The 13,396-nt window shown below is 39.4% G+C and overlaps 2 protein-coding genes across 2 annotated transcripts in view; one reads left to right on the top strand and one right to left on the bottom strand.

Moving 5' to 3' along the window:
• Positions 1 to 1,404, bottom strand: part of muc2.1 (mucin 2.1) — a 28,835-nt gene extending 27,431 nt beyond the window's left edge. The window contains exons 1-3 of the mRNA XM_076732439.1: positions 1,338 to 1,404; positions 916 to 1,171; positions 705 to 819 (exon numbers count right to left, since the gene is read on the bottom strand). Coding sequence (XP_076588554.1) covers positions 705 to 819; positions 916 to 1,171; positions 1,338 to 1,404 — 438 coding nt within the window. The remainder of the gene's footprint in view (positions 1 to 704; positions 820 to 915; positions 1,172 to 1,337) is intronic.
• A 4,484-nt stretch (positions 1,405 to 5,888) lies between these two features.
• On the top strand, positions 5,889 to 11,559 carry saal1 (serum amyloid A-like 1). The gene is made up of 13 exons (XM_076733889.1): positions 5,889 to 6,052; positions 6,393 to 6,592; positions 6,893 to 6,994; positions 7,432 to 7,515; positions 7,619 to 7,698; positions 7,791 to 7,850; positions 7,932 to 8,047; positions 8,130 to 8,292; positions 8,904 to 8,986; positions 9,121 to 9,306; positions 9,437 to 9,594; positions 9,703 to 9,795; positions 11,197 to 11,559. The coding sequence occupies exons 1-13, from the start codon at positions 6,049 to 6,051 to the stop codon at positions 11,272 to 11,274; spliced, it is 1,407 nt and encodes a 468-aa protein (XP_076590004.1). The 5' UTR covers positions 5,889 to 6,048; the 3' UTR covers positions 11,275 to 11,559.
• Positions 11,560 to 13,396: the final 1,837 nt, after the last annotated feature.

Below are 13,396 nucleotides of genomic sequence, written 5' to 3'. Positions count from 1 at the left end.
AGTCTGTGTGATTCATTTCTTCCCAGAAACCTTAGGAATTTATCCAGATGCCTGTTAGGGTCTAGCAGGGTTCCTCCCTCATCCTTAGCGTCTCTGCTGTTTGTATGGATGTGTTTCAATCAAGGCGTAGGAACCTAGTTTCCTCCACCACTTACCTACTGCCAATCAACCCAACAATTACACCTGTAGCCTGCAGTATGTAAGTCCCGGTCCTTCACTCAAGTGCTCTGCTGTTTGCCTCTGATTTGCAATAAATATCCAGTCAGCCCCATTCCATCACCCTGGATTTCCACCCCTAACTAATCTCATAATAAATTGGTCTTGGTTGAACTTTTACATGGCCTTCAAGTCTGAGTTCTACTTTTGGGTCTCACATAATGGCCTAAATTATGACAATACCATGCCTGAGAAAGATACAGAAACACGACTGCATGTCTAGGGCGCTCAGTCTGTTCCACATTAATAAAAGAGAAATGTGTTTCAACCTCAGATTCAAAAAGAATCATCATAAAGAAGTCTTAACTAAATTGTTAAGATATTACAATGTCCTCCTTCAGGTGGTGTCTGCCTCTGCCTCTGATTTTAAGGAGAGCTGTGAAGTTTTATTTCTGCCTGGTGTATCATACAAGAATCTGTTTAAAGCAGACATGGGGTATAAAAGATGAATAAAATTTTAATTAAATAAAGAAAATAGGAGTTTTTACCATGAGTGCATCATCACCATTCCACATGACAACGATGCCGACTTTAGACTGGAGCTTGATGTAAACCGCATTTTTTTCCACTTGTACCCCTCCACTGTAGTACGGCAATTTGACACTGGGGAAAAGGATTTTTTGTCTTTATCATGATGCACAAATATCATAGGACAGAGAAATTCAGTTGCTTTCAAAGGCCAAACAGTTTTTAACTCACGGGAGGCCATTCACAGTGACCAGGCTCTTGGTGAGGTGGAATGGAATGTCATTGATGGTGACCACCACATAACTGACTGTGGGGCTTGCTTCATCCTCTTTCCTCTTCATGTGCACTGAGAACTCCTGGTAGGAGTCGTGGCAGTCGGAGGCCAAGTTGTACTCACACATGCCGGGGAACTGATACACATCACCATCAAACGTCTTGAAGTGCTCTCTGCCCCACGTGCTGCAGATGCTGCTGACATGGTTTCGAACTGTGGAAGATTTTTTTTACAGTGCAGAAAACAGTTTGAGTAACTCCATGCTCTGCATAGCTGATATCAGAGACAGTGCTATACTGTATTCATTTGTATGTATAAATAAAGCAGAATTCATTCACAGTCATGAAAAGTGTTCCACAGTAAACTATCTGAGTCTTACCCAGTCTGGCTTGGACATCGACAACACTGGCAGCAAGGACGCACAACCACACACATCTCCACCTCATGGCTGCCACTGCAGCAGGTAATAGTAAGACTGTACTTGATAGCCCATTATATTTAGATGGCCCATTTTTTTTGCTCCCACCCTCTTTCTGAGAGGAAACTGAAGTTTTATTGCCAAGACACAGCAAACATGTGCTGAATGGACATCTGACGCCTTTGACAAGTCCAATACTGAACAAATATGTTTGCACTTTGATTAAGAATTTTTACTCCTCGAGGAATGGCGAGCAATAAAACATGTATGCCGACAGGGTGCTCCTCAGTTCGAAGCTTAGTCTTTAAAAAGGACTTACATCTGGATGGCATGAGTGAGACTGAAGATGCCATGCTGTGATAGATTTCAGTAAAATTCAACTTTTTAATTTAGCAATGAGAACTTCTTCTTGGAAATGCAACTATAGATTACTGATATGAACGACCCCAGTGCCAACAAAATGAGATAACTTGGTTTTCAGTAAAGACTGCAGCACATATTCTGACAAATGAATGGATCGAGGCACTGAGAGCATTATGTCACAATAAGAATGAAAATAAAGGAAAACTTTCCTCAAACTTGATTGTGCATAAAACAGTGGTTTAAACAGAGCCTTCGTCACCATATTTGCCATCTGCTTTACATCTGATAGGCAGGTGGATCATAAACAAATCTAAATAACCTACAATGTTAAATATATGCCAAACACTTAGAAGGAACCAGTGTTTCCCCTTAAGATCTCATTCATTTCAGAGCAGTCACTTTCTTCCAAATCACATTCATTTATTCAGTCTGACAATATCGCTATGCTATATATGATGAGCTGATAAAAACTTGTTACACATTGTTTTCCTCGGGATAGCTAAAGCTACCCCTTTAATATTTCTGTGTGAGCAGGACTGTGAGTTTCAATATTGGCTCAAGCTCTAAACATGTTTGCAGGTCTCTTGTCACCACTTATATTTTGATTACTTGATTTCAGGATGATCCTGAGGAAACATTAAAGTTGGTGTTATGCCAAAATCTGTGAGCTGTCAGATTCCATAATGCTGCACAGAAAAATTCTGATTCATTTAGCCACATTTCTCAGAGGAACTGTGAAGTTTGTTTGACTGCTAGTAGTGCTATCGATGTTAGTTTGTCAGTTTTGTTTGTATTTCATGGATGCACATAAGCATGCTGATGTCACAATACACACATCAGCTGACAGTTACACACTCTTTGCAAAGAAATGTAGACGTGTGCCAGCAAATGGAGGGAAAAACTAGCAAATACAGGCTTCAATACGGTAGCTTTCAAATCTTAAAAATTAATGCCTCAAAAATGTTTCATGAGAAGGATTCAATAGAGCACCTTTGTTACGCTTCAAGAATACAGACAATACAACCTGTAAGACCTAAACAAATACACAACTTTGCTTGTTCACGAGGCATTAATAATAATCTTAATTTTGGCTTGGCAAACCCATAAATTACCCGTCATGAAGCAGTCATGCACTACAGGACACAGCGAGATACCCGAGAAGTTAAATTGTTCTTTTCTCCATCGACTGTATTTTAGAAACATAAACTTTGGAGATGAACATACCCTTTGACATTACAACACTGGAAAAGGAAATCAGTATGAGAATATGAGTACAACAACAGTGGAAATCAATGACAAACCACATTTTAAAACCATAAGCAGAGAAGTGTATGTGAATGTGTATGTGTGTGTAATACAAATCTCATTTTTTATAAATAAATGCCATAATGATGAATGAATGAAGCACTCTCAACTAATAATGAAACCTATATTAAAAAAATATACAACTTTGAGTTAGTATTTGTTTCAATTTGATAAGAGTGTAGTGCATTATCTAAATTGGGTTTATACCAGTTGCACAGGATGTGCAATTGAACTGACATCCTTGATTGCAGTCATCCTCAACCTGCAGTGTCAAGTTAATACACATGAAACTTGGCATCATATCAAGCTGCAAACATTTCAACTCAACTCACTAAATAGGTTTGTCTGGTGGCTGCAGTAAGCATGTGTTTAAACCCTCTTTAATGGGTGAAAACTTTTTCTTTTAATAATAATAATATATTAATAATAATAATAATAAACTTTATTTATATAGCACTTTTCATCCATATAAAATGCATCCCAAAGTGCTTCACAGAATAAAAGAATACAAGAACAGAAAGAATAAAAGCATATTATGACAGACAATATTCCACTCCCAGATATATATATACATATGTGTTCACACGCACACACACACACACACACACACACACACACACACACACACACACACACACACACACACACACACACACACACACCCACGCCCGGTGCTGAGACATGGCAGGGCACTGAGGAACCATGTGAGGAAACACCTATGGGGGCCATTTTCCATCCAGGAAACAGGTCATAAAACACCAAAGTAATATCTAACTGTTAGTGGTCAACGGTTAGTTACTCCAGGTAATGGGTTGACATTTAACATCCCATCACACATGTTCAGCCTTATTAAAATATAATTGTAAACCTGTTTATGCATTTATTTTATCTGTTGTTGTACCTTGGAAACCAAGTTAATTTGATTGGTTGCAAATAACCATTCAATGGAGGCCCCTCCAAGTGCAAACAGCTCTTAGGAGCACTCCCACAGGGGGACAGCTGCATGATGAGGAAGGTGTATTGTTATTTCTGCCAGACAGCACACACTGTTGATTCAGGGAGGACAGTACACTCAGCAAATTACCACAAGATAGTTTTGATTAGAGGTGGGACGATTCAAGATTTTACTGTTTAATATCCTTGCCGTCATTTCCCATAACACGGACTGAAATGGCACGTCAAACAAGGCAGTGCGTAGGAATACAAGCTTTAACACAGAAGAAAAACAGGAAAGTGTAATTAGAGAAGAGTCGATAGGCGGAAAAAGGTTTCTGAGGTTACAACATTAAAATTTAGGTTTTGTGTTTCATCCAACCAAGGTTGTTCTGTGCAAGTTCTCCAAAGAAAGGGATTAAAGAAAATAGTTTTTCTTTTATTGTTATTCCTATAAAAACAGCAAGTTAAGAAATTCTATACAATAGAAACATGTTTTGAAACTACCCCAATTTTAGACCCTGGCTAAATATTACTGTGCCACAACTCAGCTACAGCAAGCTTTTCTGTTTGCAGGAAAGTATGCAAAGATAACTACATGTGTTACATGTTGTTATAACACACAGAAACCAAACAGTGTCTACTTTGGTGTGCTTTGTCACAAAGTCTGGTAGAAAAAACAAAGACTGCCTTATAATAACACCAAAGCCATTAATATGGCTGCAACTGACAATTCTTTTCATCCATTAATGTACTGATTATTTTCAGTTACACAATGAATAACTAATATTCTATATTACATGTCACATAACCAAATTTCCCAGAGCAGAAGGTGGGGTCTTCAGTTTAATAGTAGACGACAAGCTGTTAATGGTGCATTTATGAGAATTTGCTTTAAAAAACGCCTTGACAATTAATTTATTATCAAGATAGCTGTTCATTCAACCTTTGTTTAAATCTGGAGGAATCACTGCGTCATGCAGTCATTTTCAATGATGTTAAGAGTAAAATTAAAACCAAATAAATATACACAGAAAATAATTATCAAGAAAACAAACACAACACAGATAAAAGCAGTTACATCTGAGTAGTTGTTACCAGTGAATTTATTACATTTTTGCTTTCAAAAAATGATGTGATAATTAATTAATTGTCAAAATTGTTGTAGAATGTATACATTTTCTATGGACTGATTAATGATTCAGTAATTTCAGTGTTGGTAATTATTACATGGCCATACAAGACAGTATAATTTCTGCTTGCAAGAGAAGCTATTACAATGCCATTAACAAAATTTATAATTTTAACCAGCAAACTTCCCTGTGCAAATAATATAAACTTTGTTTATTTTGAATTTGATTAAGAAGTGAAAATCATATTAAACTTCTGGAAAACTCACAGCTAGTAGCTAGCTAACTAGTTATCTATGTAGCCTGGCTACCATTATTAGGATATGCTAACTAGCTAGAACCATGAATAAGTTAACTGCCACTGGTGGCTGAATAACTTTAGAAAACAAACAACTGTTGTGTACTATGCACCAAAATTACTTTTAGGTCTGTGGTGCCACAATATTTTTGAAACAGAAAAGTTGAAAATACGACAGGCAAGGTGAACGTTAACAGATCCATCGGTAAAAGCTAGCTGCACCCATGTCCCATGTTAGCATGCCCGCCACCACCACCACCATGTACCGCAAGACACCCCGATAAATGTGAATTACATTGTTGGGGTGGCTCAAAACAGTCGGTCTTACCTAAGAACTAGATTTATAGGGGTTATTTTCCACATAAATCGGTTTAGTTCCAATATAAACTGAGGTGCTTAAATAGCCTGTCATTTTTCTTCCACACTCCAGGGGGCGACATTCGTTGCAACTTAACGTGGTTGACCACCAGAAGAAGTCTGCGCAGTGTGACGCCATTCGCGCATGCGCAGTCGCATTCTTTGTACTAAATGGAGGCAGCTTGAAATGTCGTCTGGAGATTAACGTATACTGTGACGAGTTAAAAACATGATATTGCTTTTGATATTTACCAGCTAGCTAGTCAGTTTGTGGAGAGTGGTCACTATGGGTGAGTTGACATGAAAGAAGTACTGTTTATGAGTATAACAGCTAGTTAGCAACCCGTCGTTAATATCAAAACCTGCGTCTCTTAGTTTAATAGTTGCCCGTTAAATTCACTTTGCCAAAGTTTGCATTCAGCATATAGTTATTCCATTCATTCCAATAGCAAATAGAGGTTGTATTATTTACCTATTAGGTAATAGCCGAACCTCTTTGTCGAGATAACATCTTTTATGTCATCAATAAAGCTTGTCATTTTGCGACAATTATTAGCTACCGCAATAGAGACAATATCACAAAGTCTTTATATCCTGACAAATCACCTCATGGTATCTCATTTTCTCTAGACTGTAGAGCTGACAGTGCTGAGGACGTGGAGACGGAGAGATCCTCATCTCTAACTGGAACACAGTCCCCTGTCATGGATCGTAACCCGTCACCACCTCCAGACACAGCCGATGGAGAGGAGGACGGAGATTTGGACGCCATTGGAGACACCGTTTACAGCAAGCACTGGCTTTTCAGCACCTTGACTCGTCTCATCCATGTAGGCAGGCTGTTAATGCAAATGTCAAAATTTTAAGACGTGAAAATTTCGTGTCATAGTTAATGGGTTCAATGGACTATAGCAACTAAGTGTATCTGAACTTGCTTGAAAAAGCTGATGCACTTGCCATCAGCACCTGATCCAGCTAACCTCACTGCAGTGATGTAATATGTTTGAAACACAGGTGTACTGGGGATCAGAATTTGTGTTGCATTTTGTTCCTCTATCCTGTTGCTCTCTGCTGGACATTGTCCAACATAAAAAATGTGTTAATGTTTGTAAAATGGTAATTTCTTGCAGATGGTCACAGAGCATTTGGAGGTGGACTCTGAAGGTCAGATTCAGCTCCCTGATGATGATGAGGAAGATCTGTGTAGAGTTTGGGATATGGCAATGGATAAGGTAGTTCTTTATCTGTGTCCCATAGCATTCACATTCTTATTAGCTTACAAACTCTTAATTCCAGTAATTACAGACCCCTATTAATTTCCATCTTTATAGTTCAGGTAGTGGTAAACCTTTTTACGAAACCAGGAAATCAGAAAAATAATAAATAAATAATTTCTCATTTTCATGAAGGTCATAAATCTTTTTTGACACTGTGTTAGACATGTGTTGATTCAACTGTATGATCTTTGTGGAGGGTGTAGTTTGCGGTGCTATTAAACTGCCTTTCCTTGTTGACATAATTGGGGTAGACAAAATAATAGAAACAGTTGTCATCATAACGCAATACACTTTAACAGCATGACAAACAACATCCTCCGTAATGATCATGACATGAATCGTGCGACGGTTTACACATTGACTAATGATCGGTTATGACTGTGTGTGCGTAGGACGTGGCTGGTTTTCTGCAGGAATTTAAAGCTACAGACATCCTTCTTGGAGTGATAGCCAAATCTCGTTGTCCACGTCTCACAGTGAGTGAAATACTTTACAGTTTATGCATTCCCTGTCAAAATGTAATCCTATGTAATGTATTTATTTTTTGATTTTATGTTTCTGGGTTTCTTTTGCTTCTAGGAAATTTGTGTGGGAATCCTTGGGAACATTGCTTGTTTTCCTGACACTTGCCTAACCCTCAGCCAAAATGAAGACTTGAGGTGGGTAAAAGTCATCATCTACCTTATAACTGCCCTGTCATATGTATGTATGTGAGTCTGTGTAATGAATGCAACTCACTGTGTGTCCACAGTGCTGTGCTGTTGCTTCTTCTTGGAGACGCAGATCCTCCGACCCTGCTGGAAACAAGCAGGTGAACATTTGCATTTTCTGTGGACATGTGAGACAGATGGACTGAGAGAGAAGTATTCATCTCTCCTGATAATGTTTGCAGATTGCTGCTGACCTGCGTCTCTCAAAAAGATGTCTGTTCCCTGTGGCTTCAGCGAATACGACAGCAGACGTCTGTGCGCCCCAACCTCTGCTTCATCATGTGCAGTTCTACCAACAGTACTGTGCTTGTACTCGCAGTGTTACTACTGTTTGACATTCAAAAATGCTTCTTATAAGTAATACCCTGTGTCTTTTGCAGCTGACCTGCTTGAGAAGGTCGGAGAGCTGGTCGACAAACTGTTTGACCTTGACGAAGAGCTGATGAAGAGTTGGATCACAGCTCAGCCAAGCGAGGAGGAGGAGGATGGCGAAAGCCGTCTGGATGTGGCCTCGTGTCTTCTTGAGGCAGCCAAACAGCTTAGGTGGGAATCTGAAACTGAGATTCTGGATAATGTTTTGAGTTTGTAATGTTTATATATATATTTTATTATATTTAAGTTTAATGGGAATAGAAAGCATCTTGAGTTTGAGGTTAAAACCTTATCAGTTTAATCAGTTTCCACAGATTATAGATTGTAATTTGCTGTTCATTTGAAGACATAAAAAATATTCTATGATGCGTTTTACAGGTACTTAATAAATTGTGTATACTTGCTGCCATAACTCGATATTGACATTGTATAATTCAAGGCACCACCTGTCTAAGCAGTGATTAAGTTTGTTGAGTGATTATTAGAGTAATTATAGTGCAAATTCTCTCTGGCAGTGTCTTATTTACTGGTGGATTAAAGTACAGGCTCTTTGCTCCACCTACACATGGAGAGATTGAGGTTTGTGTAGCTAACTCAAAATTTAACAAACATTTACTTTAGTCTTCACGAAATATCCTCAGTCACTCTTTTTTTTTCTTCTTTTTTATACATTTTAGCAGTTATTTACTTGATGCAAGAATACAGCAGAGTTCAAACTAAATGCACGGTGCCAATGATTTTGTTGACCCTCAGTGTTCAACAGTTTTAAATTGCCTTCACAGATCAGAGAGTCCAAATGGCTTAGAGGTTTACATTCATGCTCTCCAACTCCTCACCACCATTGATGTGGGCATTCAGACTTTCGGTAAGAGCAATCAACACAGCATTGAGTTCAGCTGTTGGCACATCATCACAGAAGTCAAACGTGTTTACTATAGTTGTTGACTCAGTAAAATCTAACACAAGACTGAAGTGACAATGTTTAATTGCTAATTGTAGCTGCCCCTGACGGACCTGGCAAAGCAGTGTGGGACTTCGTCTGTGATGTGGTGTGTGAAGACCTCTGCCAGCCAAATGATCTTCCGGTTGTTCTGCAAGAGCAGAAGAGCATTTTGGTTCAGGCGTTTGCCGTGCTGCAGGCTCTTTACAGATGCCAGGACCAGTGGTGCAGCAGAAGTGACACGAGTGAGTTTTGTATTTGCACATTTTACCGCTGGTTCAGCTGCAGTCACTGAATGTTGATTTAGTGTTAGCTGGATGACTTTTGGTATGTGTGGTATTTATGTGTGTAAGTAACTTTGTCTTTTGCCACTAGGTCTCCCCCTGATTGGAACCATTTTGCGGGTGCTTCAGTATCAGAGTGAGGGAAAAGATGATGGTACCAGCAAAGAAGACACAGAAGACGAACAGCTGCAGACTCTAGCAGAGATCACAGCTGAGTTTCTGGCTGACATCTGCATTCAGATTCCCAAGGTAATCCCAAAGAAAGACCTTAGTACCTCCCCTGTTGTATCACATTGTTTCCTGAGATTCTTAAATGCAACTGAAGTGTCTGTTTATGCTGTTTTTCGTTCTTCACAGGACACTGTGGCAGATTTGGTGAAGAAAGGTTACCTCACAGAGAAGACTTGTCTCACAGCTGCTGGCAGTTTAGCCTCTAACTTTAAGACTTCAGTGAGTGCCCTCCTCAAAATGGTTTAAGTATAATCTGATATGTATTACATTCAAGCATGAATGAAAACGATCCTATTTTAGATATAAGCGTGAGACTTCACTCCTTTTCCTTGTACGTACTGTAATCTCCTACACTTAAAGGTATACAATGCAGGAATTGTCAGTTACTGCTTGTGAACACAATATTTAGCCCCTCCACTCCAGCTGAACGCCAGGAGAGTTTGCAAGGTTTAGATGTAATGATGCCAGCCTCTGACCATAGTTGCCAGAACAGACACAGCCCAGTGTACCACCTGCAGCATCACATAGCAGCTCAATAGCAGTGAACATGACTGTCTGTGGGAAAATGAACAATGAGGCATCTTGCAAATTTTATCAAGTAATGTGCTTGCGTATATGAACAAACAGCATGCTGATGGATTGGATTACAGGCTCTAATTACAGGCTCGCTAATAGGCATAGTAGCAGAGAATAATTATGTGCAATGATGATAACACAATTACAAATGGCTCGTAATCTTTCCAGTTACAGACAGCAGTCAACAAGCCAACAGCAACATTAGCTAATTGTTTTTGTGTCCAGACCAGAGAAGCAGAGCATCCTGAGCTTCAGACACAACTTGACAACACAGATTACAGCGTCAGCCTGGGGCCTACACAGCCACTGCCCAAAGGCAGCCACCCAGAAAAGCTCCAACCACAACAAAATAGGAATAAAATAATAAAATACAGGTAGAGGGCAGGATGATGATTTAGAGCGATGACTTTGGTTTGAGTCTAATCATTGTTTTTAGGAAAATCCTGCATAGTATACCTTTAATAAGCCATGCACACAGATGATTCACAGACCCTGAGGTTGTCAAAAAAAAGCCTAGATTCCATATAGACCCTCATGTAAGACAGTTTTAAAACACGACGACCAGTTTAACCGACAAAAGAAAAAATCTGAGTGCAGAGTGTTGAGCAAATGACTGACGAATAAGTTGCACAAACAAGGCCTTTGTTCGATATTAATATCAAATGTTGGTTACAGCTTCTTAAATTTTGGACCTTGTCTGAGTTTCAGATATTTGTAAAATTGAATACCTTTTGGTTTTTGAGTCAAAATAAGCGGCTTTAAAATGTCAAGCTTCTCAAAATGTTACTGACTCATTGACAAATGGATTTATCGATACAAGGTCCTTACACCTTGAATTTCCTCTGGAGTTCTTGTCTACGTATTTGTTCATGAGTAGTCACACGAGGTGTGTGCAAACAGTGATGCCATTGTTTCACTTAAGTCTTTAGGATTTATTTTAGAGCTTGTGTCAGGTTAAGACGTGTGATGGACTGCTGCTGTGCACCACCAGCCCCTGTGGAAAATAAACACTGTGTTTCCACCCCACCCTCCTTCCTCTTGCAGTTTCAGCACCTGCAGTCCATGTTGTCAGAGACTGATCCCCAATTGGCAGACATGGTGAGGAGACAGTTTCCTGACTGAGGCGCCCAGCAGATCAGTGTTCAGCACTCATCCAGACACTCACCGCTGCTTTTTATAGTGGCCTCTATTTCCCCTCCAAAGATCCTGCTTCAAGTCATTCTATTTAGATTTCCACAGGAAAGAATTGACGAGGATGTCTCACCAGCACGAGTGGCTTTCATGAGCCACGTGTAAAATTCAGTTGTGTTTCTGTTTAATGTGTTTTTTTTATTATTATTATTCAGTGAATGCTATTTTTGTATTAAATAAATGACAGGCTTTTATTAAAAAGATCTCTCCTCAGAATTTATGCTTCGAGGCTTTTATTGAATCATTATCATCGTCTTGGCTTGATGGAAAAAATCCCTCACTGGCATTTTAATTGTTTTTTTATTTAAATAAATAAATACAAGGACATGCAGATGTGAGAGATTCAGTCCACAATGAATGAAAAGAAAATGTCTTGGGAAATTTAGGGCTGAAATTTAAACAGGCAAAACAGGAGAATTCCCAGGAGGAATTCCCGTCTTCCAAACTACTTTTTCATCTGCAGAGTGTAGGATTTGATCTCCTGTCTTTCACATCGGGAGCTGTTTTCAAATGAAATATTTCTGGAGGCCGTAATCTGAGCAACCATGATAACCAAAAATGAACATTTTGACATATTCGGTGTTTGAGATCTGACCCCTAATAAAGAAAACAGGAGCTGAAGTAAAGCAGCGAGCCAGGACCTTCGTCCTTTCATTCCACCCTTCATTAGTTGTGTGAAGTCTCACTGCAGTGTGATAATATCTAAGTATTGTGTAAAATTTTCCTTCTGACAACATTTTTTTTAATCTCATCACAATCAGCCTGTTAGTGTTCTTTTTCAGAGCATTTTGCATGAAAGCTGCAAGTTGACATCAAGAGATCATTTTCAATTGTTACTTTTATTTAAAAATGTAAGTAAAAGTCTGTAGATATAATGTATAAAATGAGGATTTTACTGTAGTATTTTACATTTTGCTATTGTAAATATATACTATGTCATTATATTTTTGATAATTACAAGTTCTGCTCTCATCAGTTTCCACATGTCGGCACGTGTCAGACAGAAAACCTCTCTGTAAACACATCAGTCTTCACTGCAGCGCACCACAGAGCCATTTATAACCAAAAATCCGCAAAGCTGTTTGTACATTAATGCTTGAAGAATTAAATGAGTCCATCTAAATATATATTAATATTTGTTCCTGTTTTTTTATATGATAAAAAAAAGAATATTGACATAAGATGAAACTGCGTTGAGTGTGAACTGGGTGACCTTTCCAAGCATATGAGTAATGGTACTAACGCTGATGACAACATCAAGTGTTTACCAGAGGGTGACAGTCACTCGGTAACAACAATAAAATTAGATGAAAGGCTTGAGCCTGGCAACAATGCGCTCATTTGGTTTCCAAATGCACCATTTCGCCCACTCATGGAGAAGAGCAGGACAAGCTGCGCATTTCCAGCAAGCTTACGAAGGCTCTGTGAATATAGCAGCTTTTTAATTAAAGCTTGGATTGATATGTAGAACACTCTTTCTAATGGAAATCCCGAGATGGTTAGAGCGTAGGCAAGACAGAGATCACCCCATGGGGGGAAAAAACCTGTCTTTTGAATTCTGCTGTTCATGAGCTTGACTATGATGCACATAGTTGGCCGGTCATGTCCTCTTTGTGTTGTAAATGTCTCGAATGATGTACATGCAATCAGCTTTGGCCTTTCAAGACTGCTTGTGGCCAGTGACTTGCAGTCTGCTGGGTGCTCCGTCTTCAGGCGTCGCTCCCGGGCGTGTCACGTCACAGAGATCAAGGTGAAGCCCAGATGTTTCCTGCTGCCCTGCCAAACTTCATTGTCAGTCTGTCAGTCTTCACAGCAGCTTGATATGATCTGACTCCATGCACACCGCGCGGCAGGCCGCTCCTCGCGTGGCCGGTGCTTTGCACACATCAGTGACGCTGAGGCATGTCAGGCCCGTCTGACGCTGATGCTGGATGTCAGTTGTTTCTTTTTCTGTTTACCTCTTCCCACACAACTCGCTGTTCTTTTTAAATGACCTGACATTTTGCCTTACAGTGAAATGTTTTCTATTTTTGTCGCGCATCCGTGTGAAAAA

Source organism: Chaetodon auriga, chromosome 6 (genome assembly GCF_051107435.1).
Source record: "Chaetodon auriga isolate fChaAug3 chromosome 6, fChaAug3.hap1, whole genome shotgun sequence".
In the NCBI taxonomy this organism is placed as follows: Eukaryota; Metazoa; Chordata; class Actinopteri; order Chaetodontiformes; family Chaetodontidae; genus Chaetodon; species Chaetodon auriga.
The sequence above is the reverse complement of the archived record's forward strand: the minus strand, read 5'-3'. Positions and strand labels throughout refer to the sequence as shown.